The sequence below is a fragment of the Chenopodium quinoa genome, unplaced genomic scaffold (assembly GCF_001683475.1).
Source record: "Chenopodium quinoa cultivar QQ74 unplaced genomic scaffold, ASM168347v1, whole genome shotgun sequence".
In the NCBI taxonomy this organism is placed as follows: domain Eukaryota; kingdom Viridiplantae; phylum Streptophyta; class Magnoliopsida; order Caryophyllales; family Amaranthaceae; genus Chenopodium; species Chenopodium quinoa.
The window spans coordinates 4,723,920-4,740,918 of record NW_018745286.1 but is presented as its reverse complement, the minus strand read 5'-3'; the positions used below and the strand labels follow the sequence as shown (position 1 = coordinate 4,740,918).

Below are 16,999 nucleotides of genomic sequence, written 5' to 3'. Positions count from 1 at the left end.
GGTGCACGCGCCCGCTCCTGCTAACTTCAAATTTGAGGCAGATTGTTGGGAAGATGAAGGAGCGCCCGCTCTTGTGGAGGTGCACGCCCGCTCCACCAGGAGCTGGCTCTCCCTTTTTCCTTTGCTTCCTCTAGAGTCTTCCAAGGTGCTCTTTCTCTTGTCCAAGCTTCACCTAAACCTACAAGCATATACATGCACGAAAAAGCGACTTTGCCAAAATGCAACATTTATATACAAAAGGGGGTTAGAAAGAGGGGAAAAGATTACAAAATCGGGTTAAAATCACCACAATAAGTGGTCAAATCATGCATATACTTTGAAAAATACCACGTGGCACCGTTCCTTCGAAAGGAACACCTTTTAATATATAGTAAGTATAGATATCACTAAACCATAATCCTTGTTTCTCCATACGTACTTATGGGTAATTTTATTTTATTATTATTTTTTAAACATGATTAATATACGCACTATGTACTCTTTAAAACATTCTATTACTCGTATTATTTACCAACTTATTTTGACTTGCTTGGCCATAACCCAATCCTAACCGGTCTCAAACCACCTAGTCGTGGGTCAACATCCAATCGACTCGATAACCCGAATTAACACCTCTTAGTCCAAAAACAGCTGAAAGGGGAGCTGAAAAAGTCTGCCTTTTTTCATAGAGGTGCGCACATTGTAGGCGTCGTCTGTAACTGTCAAATTGTCATTCCCTTATTACAACATATCCGTTTTTACTCTTTCTTTACTATCCAGTGTCTCAACAAAACCCTAATCTACTGCAAACCCTCACCTCCTTCTCTCTCTCCAACCCCACATCAGTCACCACCCCTCTTTCATTTCTGTCTCCTTTCAAGAATCTATCCTTACTGTGTTATTCTTGGTGGGTGTTTGACTATGATCACAACCTACCCATTTTATATAAGCCACAATTCCATTTATCCCCTTTCTTGATCGAACAAATTTGGGTTTTAATGGGTTTTTTCTTGCTTTATTCTAGCTTTATCAGCATTGAATTGAAGTGGGTTTCTGTGTAATTGTCAGAAAAAATAGTTCATTTTTTTTTGTTTGAGTTCTTGGGTTTTAGGTTGAATTGATGGAATGAATTTGTTTTTCTTGAGGTTTTGTTGGTTTATTCTAGCTGAAGAATCCTTGAATTGAAATGGGGGTTTGTGTCAAATTGTGTAATTTTTGAATTTTTTTTTTGTTGTTTTGTTGTTTTGAGGTTTTTGGAGTGAGGGTTTTAGGTCAATTTGATCGAATAAAGGATTGGTTGGTTACGATTCGAGTAATGACAACGGCGGAGAATGACAGTGTTGATGATCGTAAGGAGGTGAACGAGAGTGTAGGTGATGGAGGTGGCCCAAAGTCACCATGGAAAAGACCAGTTGATAAGGTGGCTGATTCCCCTGTTATGGGAGCTGATGCTTGGCCTCCTCTTGCTGATGCTCAGCGCCCTAAGGTCCCTGAAGCTCCTCCGAAATTGCCGGTTTCCGAGGGCGGCAATTCCGGTGGACATCACATTGCTAGTAATGCACAGGTAAAAGACGCTCATTGATGTTGCTTTAGTTGATTAATTTTTTAATAGGGTGAATTCTATCAAATAGTTGGTGATTTATTAAAATTATTTGTATATTGGTTATGTTTAATGTTTGAGGTGACCAAATAAGCATAAGTAAATTGTGATGTTGTTATGAGCGAATTTGATTCAGTGTAAGGGTAATGTATTACTAACTCTACATTTTTTATTATCAAATTCATATGTGTACAGTTAATTAACTAAAATGAACCTATTTCATCCGGATTCACGCCAGTCTATTCATTGTCCTCCCCTTCTCTACTCTTTCTTCCGAATTCCCGACCTCCATAAGGTCCGTGGAAGGTAAGGAAAGCTTTGAATTTGCCCAAATTAAACCCATGATTCAATGTTTCACTTCTCATCCTAGCTCTAATTAATTGAATTTTCCGCTGTTTTCCTTTTCTCTAATGAAGTTTATTGTTCTCCATCGCTATCTTCAATGGAAACTTGTACTCATTGCTATTTTTTTCTACATTGTAATCTTTTGGTCTGATTTAATCCTTAATTTGGTGACTAAGTTTTTGCTATGTGACTATATAATTTGAATTCCTTATGCTATATGCTACTCGTATGTATTTGTAAATCAATTCTCTAGTGAGTAAGAGGAATATTTCGAAACCACATGTAATCAGAATTACATGGCAGATTTCGTGTTGAGTCTTCAATGTGAGAAGATTATAGCTTGCCTCTATTGATTCTCAGTGAACGTTAGTACGGAGTATTAGCTCTAGCCTAGAATCTCAGATGATCTTTGAGGTAATATAATCTATTCTAACGTACAAGATATGACATATCTACCAAAATAACCAATTATGATAATATCATAATATTACTCCAATCTGTTAATTTATACAAAGTATTCATTATACAATACATTATTGGAAAAGCGGAAAAAGAAATATAGTAGCTACATTTTTTTGGTAGCTGTTGAAAAGTCTTCCTTTAATAATGTACTTGATATAAATCTTAATTAGATAATAAGTTTAGATAATAAAGCGAAGATGTGATGGGAGATAATAAGTATTATTTTATCAAAGAAAAGTTTTGATCGATATTTGTGGAGTTGATTTCCCTTAAGAAGACCCTAACTTGTGGTAGTGGGAGGAGAGGTAATTATATAATAGTTGGTCATTGTCTTTAACTGAAGGGGGAAAACTAATTTGCGACTAATGAAGGGGGCACACTATTTGTGATGGAGGGAGTATATGCGGTAGGAATAAAGTAGCGAGATAGAGGGACCATGTTATCAAAAAAGGAAATGAGATCTTTTAGGGACAAACAAAAATGGATCATGGGGCAATTGTTTAGTAACAAAGTACCGTATATGTCACCAATGTATGATAATGGAATGATATCTAGTAGCATAGTAGCTTTAATATCTTGTGGTAATGTTTATCTATGTGATGTCGCTTGCTCATTATGTCATTTCTTTTACAATAAATGAAAGTATGTCAATTATTACATAGTATATGTTGAAGCTTGCGATGGCTCTATAACTTTACTACATTTGGTATGAATTTGACACCGAGATATAATAAGATGTTAAATGTTCTGAAGATAAACTTTTACGGTCATAATTTGAATTATGCTTGTTCTGTTTTGTAGGGCTCTTCTGGGCAACATAAATCTTCAAATGCTAGACATGGGCACAACCATCATCACAGAAATGGATCAAGGCGTAATCCAAATAGTGTGCCTCCTTTCCCTGTTCCTCATGTACCATATTATCAGCCAGTACTGCCACATGTGTTCCCTCCCATGGTTCCTTCTCCTGTTCCGCTTCCTGGATATGGTTACCAGTCATGTCCACCCCCTTTCCCAGGGGCTGAGGCTGGCAGTGAAACTCTCATGCAAAATTTTATTCCATCCAGTCATGGTGTTGATGCCAATAGAAATGTACAATCTCCACGAGATCCAAATGTTAGTGGTCCCAACTCCTCCAGCAGGAGACCCAATGTTCCTGAAGGTGTTGCTCAACCATATCCTTTGTGGCATCATCCCCGAGCATTTGGTCCTAGAGATGGTGTGATGCAGCAAGCCATGGCAAGGGCTTATCCAAGACCTTTTTTTGGGCCAGCTCCATCATTTGTTGGCGGACCAGGCTTCCCTGGTAAACTTTAGAATTTCAGTTCTTATTATTTTTAGATTTATTTAACATGTGATGTGTGCATAAGTTTCTTTTAATAATGTTTGTCTTTTTTCTTTTTTATTTGCCTAATGGTTATCTTCTATTGAAATTAACATGATTAATTTAATCAATATTCTATCTATCAAATTAAATGCTTGACATGATGTTTTGGGGTTGTGATGACTTGTTATTTGAACCTTCTTGTTGGATATTTTGTTTCTCCTTGCTGCTTGACATGCTTAGTCATTAATTGATGACATATTATTGCATTCCATGGGTTGCAGGTGCTGCCCCAGTTTATTATATGTCTCCTGCTCCTCCAGGTTCAGTCAGAGCACCATTCCCACCACAATTTGCTTCACATCCTATGATTTCTATGGCACCCATGCTGCCTCCAGAGACACTAGCATTGAGGGATAGCATAGTAAAGCAGATTGAGTACTATTTCAGGTGTTTATGCTGGTTAATTATTTTGAAATGTCATCCTATATATGACTGTCCTTGTGATAAAAAATCTTTGGATGTTGGAGTTTCAAATCTTTTTTTGTGATGGTGTATGTTATTTAGCAATGGAAATTTTGTGGCAGCTGTAAAAAGATTATCATCTCCTTTTGTTTTATATGTTGTTTGCAGTCAGAGGTTTACTTGTTATTTGCTACAGTAATTTCTATATTCTCAGTTAATTTCAGTCACTTCTGTCATGTGGTATTGTAATGTTAACATTTATGCTGTTTCACTTTCCGATAGTGTTTCTTAAGCAAAGGGAAGCTTTTTTTAACCCTTAATCTTGTGTGTTTTTGGCAGTGATGAAAATTTGCAGACTGACCATTATTTGATTTCTCGAATGGATGACCAAGGATGGGTTTCGATTTCCGTAATTGCTGATTTTAAAAGGGTAATGTGTATTGAGCTGTATATCCTGTAGTTAACCTGCTGCATGTCTTGTTCCTGTTGTTTCCATTATGTTTACTCACCTTCTGCTTATGATTTTAATTATTTATGCTAGTATCCAATTGCATATCTAGAATGTGTATATTTTACTGAATTAAATTATACCAATTACTGACCTCTGCTATTATATTTTGCTGTATCTTTTAGGTCAAAAGAATGAGTTCAGACATATCATTTATTCTAGATGCACTTCAGTGTTCTAGGGCTGTGGAAGTTCAGGTCATGTACTTTCCTTTTTTCTTAAATTTATTATTAAAATCCAAACAGATATTGTTGGTGCATGTGAATATTCTAATTTGGCTTGATTTCTCATGTTAATGTGTTCTCTTTCTCTATTCTTATAAATTGCTTTAAACAGGCTGACAAGGTAAGAAAACGTGACAATTGGTCAAAGTACGTTGCTGCTGTCGAGCATGCATCTCCAATAAAAGCTCAGATTACCAAGGATCAAACTACAGGCATAGTTAATAGCAATGTAGAGAATGATATGCTCAATGAAGCTAGAAAGGATGGTGCAACTGAAGAATCTGTCATTTGTGCACCAAGTAGTGTCAGTGTAGCAAAGGCATCTAGGAATGATGGTAAACTTGAAGGTGAAGATAGTACCAGTGCTTATCAGAGCAGTGAGAAGGCTGTACATGATAGTGATAAGCAAGCACTGGCTCATGAACAGCCGTACTCAAATGAGAAGCTTGGATCCCAAGTGAGTGTCAAATATGAAGCGCCAGATGTGGGAAATAGCTTCATCAATTACAAGCAATTAAAAGCCTCCGAGCCTACAAGGGGTGTTTCTCATGAAATGGACATAGAAGAGCAATGTGAATTTTCAAATGTTGATGATCTATCTTCTGATTTTTCTGGTACTTTTTTGCTTGATGAAGAGCTAGAGATTGAGCGGAAAATGCAAAAACAGGGTGTACATAGATCATTTAGAAGGTATTATCTTTTGTGTCTACCTAAGGTTTCTTGATATCCCTTAATTAATCATTTGACGTGCTACTCTTCATACAAGCTCTAAGTGCTAGTATAAGTTACCAGATTTAAGTCTTATTAATTACAATGGTTTAAATGCCATTGAATTTTGAATGGGAGAATGCCACTTTTGCTATAATCGATATATATAATTGGATGTGCGTTTTGAATTAGGGAAAATGTCTTTTGTCAGGGCACTAAGCCCATTGCCATTCCTAGTAAGGTTTTTACCCTTGCAGTGGTAGTGTCACTCACAGAAACCTAACTTCAGTAGTGTGAACTGTCAAGTATTTTATATGTTAGTGCCAAAATAAGTTTACTTTTTGGCTCATTTTGGTTCCAGTGCCCACACTGTTGTACTATACTACCTAAAGTTCACACACCTGACCCAAACAGGGAGGGCATTTTGCTAACTACAAAAAACAAGATGCCCCACTAGTATTCTTTCTCGCTAGCCCTTATTCAAGTCTTTGACTCAAGAATGAATATCGAGACAACTGTTCCCTTCTCCTACTTTTTGAATCATCACATTGGGCCATTAGGGGAAGCAACTAGAAACTACAGACCTTAAGCCATAATTTATACTTATGACTTAATGTAAGTAAATTAATTTTCAGTATAGCAATTTTTGTTAGCTCTTTTTGATGGTTATATCTGGTTTTTGACTAGTGTTTTTGCATCTTTTTATGTGTCTAATGCTTGAAAGGATTGAGGATGAAGATGAAGAGTTAGTGATCAATGATCAGGATGTTGAGAGACTTGTCATTGTCACACGGGTATGTTTACATAGCCATCTTTCATTTAGATTTATCTTGAAATGCTGTAGTGCTTGTTAGATTTATCTCTTGAAATCATGTTAGCATACAACACATGCTTTCGTTGTTGAACTTTTTTGATTCTATTGTATTAAGTTACAAATAATTCAATAAAAACCAACCTTAGTAAATATAACTAACTAAAAACATCCCCCCACCCCCCCCCCCCCCCCCCCCCCCCCCCCCCCTCTTTTTTTTTTTTTAATGTTTACTCAAAGCCACTTGCCCTCATTGATTACTCTAAGGGGCCGTCTGGGTTAAAGAGGGTAAAAGGAAAGGAATGAAGAAAAGGAGAGATAAGGAAAGGTATGAATTCCCCCAAATATCCTTGTGTTTTGGGTAGACATAATAAAAAGGAATCACTTATTTCTTTCCCTCTGCATTCTATATTTTTCCAGTAGCATACCCAATGTCCCGCCCACCGTACACACTCTCTCTCCTCACTGTTTATTCTTCCATCATCTTCCAGATCTTCACCGCCATCATAACTACACTATCGTTCGACGGCTGCTGATTTTTCCACCACCATCTTGCTCAATTGAGATTTTGATTTTAAAATTTGACTTTAAAATTCCAAAATTCGATTTTTCATGGTCAAATCAGACTATATAAGTCTTAATTCAACGGTTTGTATCTCTTTAGGTATCTCTTTCTCTTATTATATATTCCTCTTCCTTTTGTGATTGAATTCTGATTGGGTGAATTAGCTATTGGTTGGGTGGTGGGTTATTTCGGAAGATGGGATGGATTCTGTGTGGTTGTAGCTAATGGTTTCATAGAGAGGTAGGGTGGGTTGTCTTGGTTGATGTTGCGCTGATTTAGGTTGTTTAAGGGGTAGGTGGAGTTGGAGGTGGGGTGGCTGAGGTTGGGCAGTGACGCGGGGTCAGTGGTGGGGTTGCATGGGGTGGTACCTGGCAGTGTGCGCTAAGGTGGGGTTGTATTGGCGGTTTACTGGTTTGGGCAGCTAATATGTAACAGAATCAAGGGTGTTTATTCTCTTACCTTTTCTTGAATACTTCATACCAAACTCGCCCTAATTATTCCCATCTTTCTTATTTAAGTTTAGTCAGAATATAACTTTTCTACCACCACATATTTTAATGTGCCCCCTCTCTACCTTAGCTCCCCAGTCTCATCCCTCATCAGTCACTGCACTGATTTCTCAATTCCACTGCTGACTCCTTTCTTTCTGACTCTAATCTGCTGCTATTTCCTTGATTTAGAAGATATTTCTGGCAATGATTTTCTCGGCTTCCATAGTGAGACGAGTGTTGTGTAAAAGTATTTATTTATTGGTTCTGTCTTATTCTTTTAATTTCCTTTCTTATTTTATTTATTTATTTTACATATCTACTATCCTTTTCAAGTGATTCTTATGTCTAATGTTGCAATCTCTCAAATACATCAAAAGTGCTTTGAGCAATCTATTATGTGGTTATATTAAAAACCACACATTTTGGTCTTCCTTCATCTCCAATTTTTCTTCCTTCAAATTATTTTGACGGCATAGAAATTATATGGTGACAAGGAAGATAAATTTCTCCATTTATTTTTTTCCTCATAATTTTGGATGCATGATGATAAATGATGTGGTTAAAGACGGATTCCCACTGAAATTCTTTCACAGTTTTTATGTGAAATTTAATTTCGCAATCTTTCCTGATACATTATGCTCTACTAAAATTGCAATTTCTCCCTTTTGCGCCTATTCAATATACTTCAATCTTGAAATGTTTTTAGAATTATGGTAAATCAGTTTGATGCTAGAAATTAATAGCTATACTTGATGGGATCATTTAGAAATACATTTGATATGAAGAGTGAAGACTTGGGAAAAGATGGAAATCACCTAATGGGGAAATTAAGGGCTGGTTCGGGTTGCTGTTAGATTAGATTCACGGGGATTGGGGTGAGTTTGATGGTTAAGCAAGGTCAATTACAGAGGTTTGGTGATATTTGCGTGCTTTTCCAAGTTTCTTGCTAGTCATGTTTACATTTATTTCATTGTGATATCACTGATACACCTTGTAACCTTTGGAGAAGACTTGCGATGTGTGATGTGTAATAAGGCGTGTAGAAGTCCTTCGGTTGAGAGAGGTTACAATTCTTACAAATACGTGACACTTATTGATGACTAATTTGTGGAGTGTTTGACTAGAGTGGGCTCAATGGTTTTTTTAGGGGTCGTTTGGTGGGAGTATGGAACCTTTTAGAATGGAGTTAGAATTAATTCCGTCCTTTTAATTGTTTGGTTAGGCTTTTTAGCCATGAAACCTCATATGAAGAGGGTTCTTACTCTACCTTATCCCTCTAAAATCCCATACCCACTTTTCCCTCTAAAATTCACAATTCATTCCATTAATGAAATGTAGAAACTATTTTTATGAAATGTAGAAACCATTTCTAAATAAACCAAATTACCAAACAACTTTAGACTTATATGGGATTCTATACCAATCCATTCAAAATTAATGAACTAATGTTCCCTTAATGGAACCCCCCTCCCCCCCTCTTATCTACTGTTGGATAAAGTCATAAAGCCACCCTCTTAGCTTCTTACAAGCTAAAGCGGTTGGGGTTTTCCCAAATTAATTCTCTATAGGAGATTCAAAGACATTAGGCTAATATGTCATTTGTAGTCTCCTCTCTGTGAAATATAGGCTGTGCTCCAATTGGATATCTATATGGTGCCTTTTGATTTTTAGTTTAATGTTGAATATGCTTTTTTATAGAATGCCTAGTCTAAGCCCCTTTTTGCTCCAATAAGCCAAACCAAGATATTTTCTAGTTGCGAATTGGGTGTAGAAATAAAAGGGTTATTTGGTTACACCTTCGATTGTATTATTTTATTCTTGCTCTAAAATATTGTTGTTTTGATGTTGAAAGGGTTTCTCTTTACCGTTCGTAATGAATTTTGATTTTTGAGGTGCATGGGCATAAAGAAGTTTTAATCGTAGGTTCAATTCTTGCATGTCAAGGTTTTGTAAATGGAAATTTGTTTAACAGGAAAGAGAAATATGAAAAAGGGTTAAATGGTCAATGGCGAACCATTTAATGGCTTTCCACCTCTACCACTTGACTGAGTGACTTACCCTCCCACGTCATATTATAAATCTCTTTGAATCCTTAAACTCATTCTTTTTTTTTAGTACTTGTGCCGCACTGCCTCTCTCCTTTGCTTTCCTATTCAAATACTAGTAGATGTCTTATGCGGCCCTACTTTCCCTTTGTATCTGTGATCCAATAGGTTTTACCTCTGCCCCTCCCCTTTTTTCTTCCTGTTCGAGTGTATGACTTTGTCTGGGATTTTGCTCTATCTTCCTTTCTCTTTGTTATGGGGAAAGAAAAGAGGAAAGATAGAAGTTGACAAGCATGGGATGTAGTGGTGGTATTGATCTGTTCAGCTTTTGGTGGTAGTAGGGAGATTTTGTTTTAAAATTCTTCTCTCTATATGAATTATAGTTATAAATAAGTTGTCCAAACCATTGACATGTTTTAATGATTATTTTGCATTCTTGGATGATCACCTTGCCACTTTTGTTGGACTAAGTTGCTAATTGAAAGTCGAGAATACCAAATACGATTTCACCTTATGTGGCTCTGTTGCATGTGGTACTGAATTTGTTTCCTTGTGGAAGGATTTACAATCGTTGTTAATCTTGTCATGGAGTTAGTCATTTAATATTTAAGGCATCATTCTTCTGCTTAGGTGAAAAGTATTCTATGCTGAGAAAGATTCTTATCCTAGTATTGGTTGTATAAAATGACCAACAAGGAGCCAGCAGTGTAGCTTTGCAAAATGTCTTGATATGCTTTAATATTAACATTATGGGCTGATTTTCCATTTTGGATTCTGAAGTAGTTTTATAAATTACACAGGGATTCTATTAATTTTTGTTACTTATCCAGTCTTGTTAATGAAATTTCCCCTAATCTCGTAGTCAGAACTCCGCTGCATAAATACCAATTCAGCAGTAATCTCCACAACACAGGCGCGCGCGCACACACACATGCGCGCACTCACACACACACACAAGACTTTTGGTGGTAGTGTGCTCTGGGATACAATCATCTTAATTTTTCATAGCAATAAATGAATGTATAAATTAAATTGCACTAAAAAATTCTCTGTGCATCCATCACAAATTTACCAAGTATAAATAGGACCCTTGTAAGGCTGCAATGCTGCATCCACTGTATGACCTGTTCTTGGAAAAGAAGACGGTTAGTGTGATGTTGCTGACATACACCAATATGACCACCAAGCTTTCTTGCTAATTCTGATATTGCTAGTTTTACAGCCTCAAGTTATTATCCTTGTATTTTTCTTCTTATTCTATATTGAAGGAAGATTCCATTGCATTTTGATAATTTTCTCCACCTATTCTGGTAAGGAAGATTTGAGAATAACCACGTTCAAAAAGCCACTATTTGTAGATAACCACCTTAATATTTTTTTGTATTTAACCACCATTAAAAAGAAAATATTATAGCTTTTACCACCACATAACGGTTTCCTTCTAGGAAACTGTTAATGGGCCCCGACCTACCTTTAAGGTTTGGGGGGTATTTTGGTTCTAAAGGGTTCAAATTGAGCTCGGAATTGTAAAAAAAGCAATAGAAATGCTTCGTTTCGCTTGCTAAGAAATGTCTTGGTTTGCGTGTCTATTTTTTTTATTTTTATTTATTTATTTATTTTTTAAGCTAGGAAAATTGTCTGGTTAAGTTTTAGGGGTCATTTTGGCTCTAAAGGGTCCAAATCGAGTTTGGAATTGTAAAAATAGCTACAAAAATACCTTGTTTTACATGCTATGAAACTAAAACCGTTTTGTGGTGGTAAAAGCTATTAATTTACTTACTGCTATCCTCTTTGTGCACTACATTTTATTTAAGCAGCATGCGTAGAAAATTCTGAGGCTATTTGTCGCCTGTAGAAATAGAATAGTTGTTTTTTTATATTACTTGGTATTGGAATCAAAAGTAATTCAGGAAAGTAATGTTTTAATCTGATGGAGACTACAACATTTTTTTTTTTTTTTTTGACTTTAAAATGATAGAATTCTGTTATTCTAAAGCATCCTACTACTGTAGATTGGTTAGTGAGTAGGATGGGAACATTTGGACGTCCACTATGTCAGATCAAACCAATGGTACAGCTCTCTAGATGTGGTTGTAATATATAGTAGCTTCACTTATCACGTGCCTGCACTTTGAGCAATGAAGTTAGTAGGAGTAATTAAGAGTTTAAGATGCATGCATTGGCATAAGTACAGTTTTATATGTTCAGTACTTTTCAGATCTAACAAATGATTTACTTTTGAGTGTTGCTGTGGAGTAAGCTATGAATGTTGATAACTTTGCAGAATAGCAGTCTGCTTGGAGCTGGAAATGAAGTTCAGAAATCTAATAGAATATCCAATGAGCTTGCATCTGAAATCAACGATGGTCTTTACTTCTATGAGCAGGTTCTAAACAGCAAATAATTTGCAATGTTCTATGAAATTTCTGAATAACTCTACTGCCTGTATTGCATATTGGGGTAACAAAAGGAGAAGTCAAGAATTTTTTGAACAACTTTTACAACTTGCCTCCACACATTGCTTTTTCTCTCTCTTTATAAAGACTATTTATAGAATTATTTTGCTTTCACCAAATCTCATGGTACCCTGCTGATCATTTTTCTGATTTTGAGATGAGGAGTTTTAATCATGTTGCAGTAGTTTATGCTGTCTCTGTCATTGTCAGGAACTCAGAACAAAAAGGTCTAATCGCAAAAAGATGAATATTAATAAGGAGGACAAAGATGAGAGCTCTAAGTCGCCTAATATTCGAACTGGTGTAGTGAACATCAGGTCTGTTGAAAATTCTTCTGGTGGTCAAGGTTGTGATGAGATTGGAAGTCATGTTAACAGAAGTAAGCAAAGCAAAGGGTCTGCTAAACAGCAGTCAAGCCACAGACAAAGATTTTTCTCAAATAATTCCAAGAACCATGGAGGAGGTCGCAACTCCTTTGGAGTTATATCAGAAAGTCCTCCAAGTAATTCGGTTGGATTTTTTTTCAGTTCTACTCCACCTGAAGCTCATAGGTATGTTTAGGGAATCGAGTGGTATGTACAAGCTTTATGGGTTTAGTTGATATCCTGTCTGCACCAACCGTCGACTAATTATTGCTTTAGCCTTGAGAAAATCTTTGATCTATATCCTTGGCATGCTTATTATCTGTCATATGCTTGAGTATCGAGATGTTTTTAACTCTAATCCGCACATAAAAGCTATGTGACTAAATTTTTGGATCTGTATTTTTTGCCAGTCTCAGATCTTCAAAATTGAGTGGCTCGCCACATGGAAATGTCGCAGCAAGTAGCCCTCCGGTTGGCTCCTTGCCAAAATCCATTCCTCAGTTTCAGCATCGAAGTCACCAGTTATTACAGGAAAATGGCTTTGAACAGCAGAAGTAAGCTATGCTCTGTGTTTCGTCCTTGCATTATAACCTAATTTTTTTGTTATATTCATTCTATTTTGGTCAGATCAAATTCCTGTTTAAATTTTCTGGGCATGTGTGGCATCTAGCTGTATCTGTTTCTTTCCGTGGGAATGTGAAAGCATTGCGAAAAACTTGTTGATTGTTGTGAAGTTTCGGTTGATGAACTTGTGTATTTACTTCATACCCTTGCTAATTCACCTAGGTACCGGAAGTATCAAAAGCGGTGCTTAAATGACCGAAAGAAGTTAGGAATTGGGTGTAGCGAGGTGAGGCTTCTATAATTCACTAAACATGTCTTTCCACTCTCTTGCATTGCATTTATTTTTTACTGTTGAATCAATCAATCAATCAAAGTCTTAATCCCATAAGTGGGGTCGGCTACATGAACCAAAAATGATTATTCCGTATAGTCATCTACTAAAATCTTCCTTCTCCATCCCTTACGATCAAATGTCTCAATCTCATGCAAATCCATATATTTCATATCCTTCATAACTCCTTCAAATCATGTCATTTTCGGTCTCCCTCTCCCTCGTTTAACCCCTCCATGGTCCCACTTTTCCACTTTTCGTACTGATGCACCCTCGGGTTTCCGTCTTACATGCCCGAACCAACACAGACGATTTTCCATTAGTTTGTCTGCAATGCGTGCCACACACACTTTATTGCGAATAACCTCATTTCTGATTCTATCTCTTAAAATGTTCCCGCACATCCATCTTAACATGCACATTTTCGTAACCTCCATCTTTTTAATGTGCTCCTTCTTAGAAGCCCAAAATTTTTTCTTTTCCTTCAACTGTAAGGGAATGCTATGGGTCATGTCTTGATCATTGTTACCATTTTTCTGGATGATCGACCCAAGATTTTTAAAACATTCACTCATAAAGTCCTTTCCGTCCAAGCTCACTACGTCATCGCTTGTCCCCCTCTGTGTACTAAAGCGGCATACCAAATATTTAGTCTTACTCCGACTTAGCTTAAACCCTCTAGATTCCAACCTTTGCCTCCACTGCTCCAATTTGGCATTAACCCCATCTAAAGTTTCATTCACCAAAACGATATCATCCGCAAACAACATACACCATGGAACCTCATCTTAAATTAGCCTGGTTACTTCGTCTAGAATCGTTATTATTTACTATTGAATGCACTATAATTTTATATGGACTAGTTTTAAAATTTAAATGCTTGCTCATGATATCTGTTTTAGGCTATTGCCTCATATATCTTGCAATATATCATCGTTGCCAAGTCACATATATCATATTATCAACATATGGAATATTAGTTTTCAAAATTTATTGTTGTTGTGGCAATCTGTATGAACATATATATACACGTAGTCTAACATTCTTTTCTGCAGGAAATGAATACTCTGTATAGATTTTGGTCATATTTCCTTAGAGATACATTTGTTCCCTCAATGTACAACGACTTCCGGAAATTTGCTCTGGAGGATGCGGCTGCTAATTACAATTATGGACTGGAATGTTTGTTCAGGTTCTATAGGTATGCTGAACAATCATCTCCCTTTCCCGAATACAGGAATATAATTCTACTTAAAAATATGATCGATAATAATGATCTATTAGCAGCAGTTTGCTCATATGTTAACTTGCCAATATGCATCCTTGGTCATGTGTGTTTCCAACTTTACATAGTGTTCTTGATGGATTAAAAAAGGACCCGGTTTGGACTACATAATGTATGTTTTGACCTTTTTTCTATTTCCAGCTATGGGTTGGAGAAGAAATTCAGCGAAGACCTTTATGGGGATTTTGAGCAGCTTACTCTCAATTTTTACAAGAAAGGCAATCTTTATGGACTTGAAAAATACTGGTATGTTTAGTTATTTTTCTACTTAACTTGAATGTTTATCGTCGGATGTAGAGGCTGTGATTGGTGTTTTTTGTTCCAAGCACATTATGGTAAAGAAGATCTGTGCGTGTACATTTTTACTTGAAGGCCCTTGTTCAAGAATAGTACTTCCTCCGTTTTTTTAGTTGACACGTTTTGACATTCACACACTTTCCTTTGACTGTGTTTTGAGATTTCTACCTAATGAAAAATATAGTCATGTGGGATCTTGTTAGATTTGTCACGATATTTATTTTCAAAATATCAACTTTTTATAATTTTGCTTATCAGTAATTAAAGATATTAATAGTTGAATTTGTGCATTGACAAACATGACTAAAGAAACGTGTCAATTTTAAAGAAACTGAGGAATTATTTTGGTATTGGCCAAGTTAAAATAAAAAGGATTTCATTGGGTAACTAATCCTTGAGAATTTCATTAATATTGGTAGCTTTTGGTGTCACTATAGGTTTATATTTTTTTTCTTTGTGGATTTATATTAACTATTGTTGATATTGTTTTGTTTGGGGATGTAAAAGTGTTGCGATGAAAATGAATTTAGATATCCAGTTGTTTTCCAATGAAAAGATGCATGAAACATTGATTGAATCTTCATACAACCCACTTCATGTTTTAGTTGTACAACTTTTTATTATTAATCTAAAGTTAAGACTAAATGGGAGCCTTAAGAACCTGATCAAACTTGTTCGTGTGTTACCTTGTTTTGCAACGTGTCAGGGCATTCCACCATTACCGGGAAGTACGTGATGGCAAAGAACCCTATAAAAAGAATCTGGAGTTGGAGAGGCTGCTTAGAGAGGAGTTTTGTAGTTTAGATGACTTTCACCGTGCCAAAGAGAAGCCTGAAGTGAAGGATGACAATCTGCCATTGGTATCGACGCCTGCCCCTATACCGGCTTAAGTGCGAGTGCCAATCCAATTTTGAGAAGCAATGTCTAACATCATAGATGAAAAGAGGCCGAGCTCGCTGCCAATTTGTTTCTCCCGAGAGTTTTGCCTGTGGATTTTGGCTGATTTGAGGGTGTATCACCTGATGGATTCTTTTCAGGCTAGTATACCTCCAATCATCTCCTTTCTTTAATCCATTGGCAGTCTTTCAATGTTTGACCCCTTACTGTTGTCCTGAGGTATTTTAAAGCTTGGAGAGGCATCTGTGCATTGGATTTGACTCTTTTTTTTGGGAGTAATTTGTACATATAGAGAATTGTTGGACCCAAAATAGAGGAAAACTTTGAAACAAAAAAAAAAAAAAAAAAAAAAAATAGATAACCAATTGACTACAGAAAAATGTTTTCCAATCCTTTTCAAGTGTTCTTTGTGTTTTCAATTATTTCTTTTCTGCTGTACAAATGTCACAGGCGCGTGTATACTTCGACCTGTTTTGCGTGAGATTTTTGTGTAGGCCTGAATGTGAAAAATTGCCACACCGTTCGTGAAATGAAGTAAAATATTGGTAAGTGGAGTATGGAGAATAACATGCAGAAATGACAGTGGGATAACTCTTTAGTCAAGGAAAATGAAAGTGGGTTGAGGTTGGTGGTTTGGGTTTTGATCGTGGATACTAGGGTTGCAAGAAATCTGCTGTGTTTAGTTTGTTTGATCTAAGTTTGATAAAAGTTATTACTGTTTGGATTATATTGACCTTGAACGAGTTTTTTAAAATCTTGTTTGAGTTTTGCTCATTGAGTTTTGACTTGTATGGGACCTTCGAACGGAATCTGGCCATTGACAAAAAAATTTCCGCTGTTTATCACGGTACTACCCACGTGACATTAAAAACCCTTCTTCTCTTTTTCCTCCTTCCCGACCACTTGGCACCATTGTTCTCTCTCCTCTTGATTCCCCTGTCATCACCTCCACCGCAACCACCTGATAGCTAACCCACCACTACCTCATCAACCACCCCCTATGTCATCCCTTCTTTCCTCTCCTTCGAAACCCTATATATTCCCAAAGAAATACCCACCCTAGTGTGACACTGTGACCCTACCCACCTGTAAACCCCTAATGAAACCACACCACTCTTAATCTTGGTCGCCGTTGCTCGTAGATTGCTACGATGGCGTGTTTTGAAGTTTTTAGATGGGTGGGAGGGTTTTCGAGGGTGGTGGGGGTTTTTGTTGGTGGTGTTTGATGCAGATGACTTAGGAGTCGTGGTTTAGCTTTCGGGTGGTAGTGTTTAATT

At 36.7% G+C, this 16,999-nt stretch overlaps 1 protein-coding gene across 1 annotated transcript; it reads left to right on the top strand.

Moving 5' to 3' along the window:
* Positions 1 to 717: 717 nt before the first annotated feature.
* Positions 718 to 16,199, top strand: LOC110711955 (la-related protein 1A-like). The gene is made up of 14 exons (XM_021890393.1): positions 718 to 1,543; positions 3,188 to 3,692; positions 3,995 to 4,160; positions 4,515 to 4,605; positions 4,809 to 4,880; positions 5,020 to 5,597; positions 6,340 to 6,409; positions 11,812 to 11,913; positions 12,194 to 12,534; positions 12,759 to 12,902; positions 13,135 to 13,198; positions 14,299 to 14,444; positions 14,670 to 14,774; positions 15,532 to 16,199. The coding sequence occupies exons 1-14, from the start codon at positions 1,295 to 1,297 to the stop codon at positions 15,713 to 15,715; spliced, it is 2,817 nt and encodes a 938-aa protein (XP_021746085.1). The 5' UTR covers positions 718 to 1,294; the 3' UTR covers positions 15,716 to 16,199.
* Positions 16,200 to 16,999: the final 800 nt, after the last annotated feature.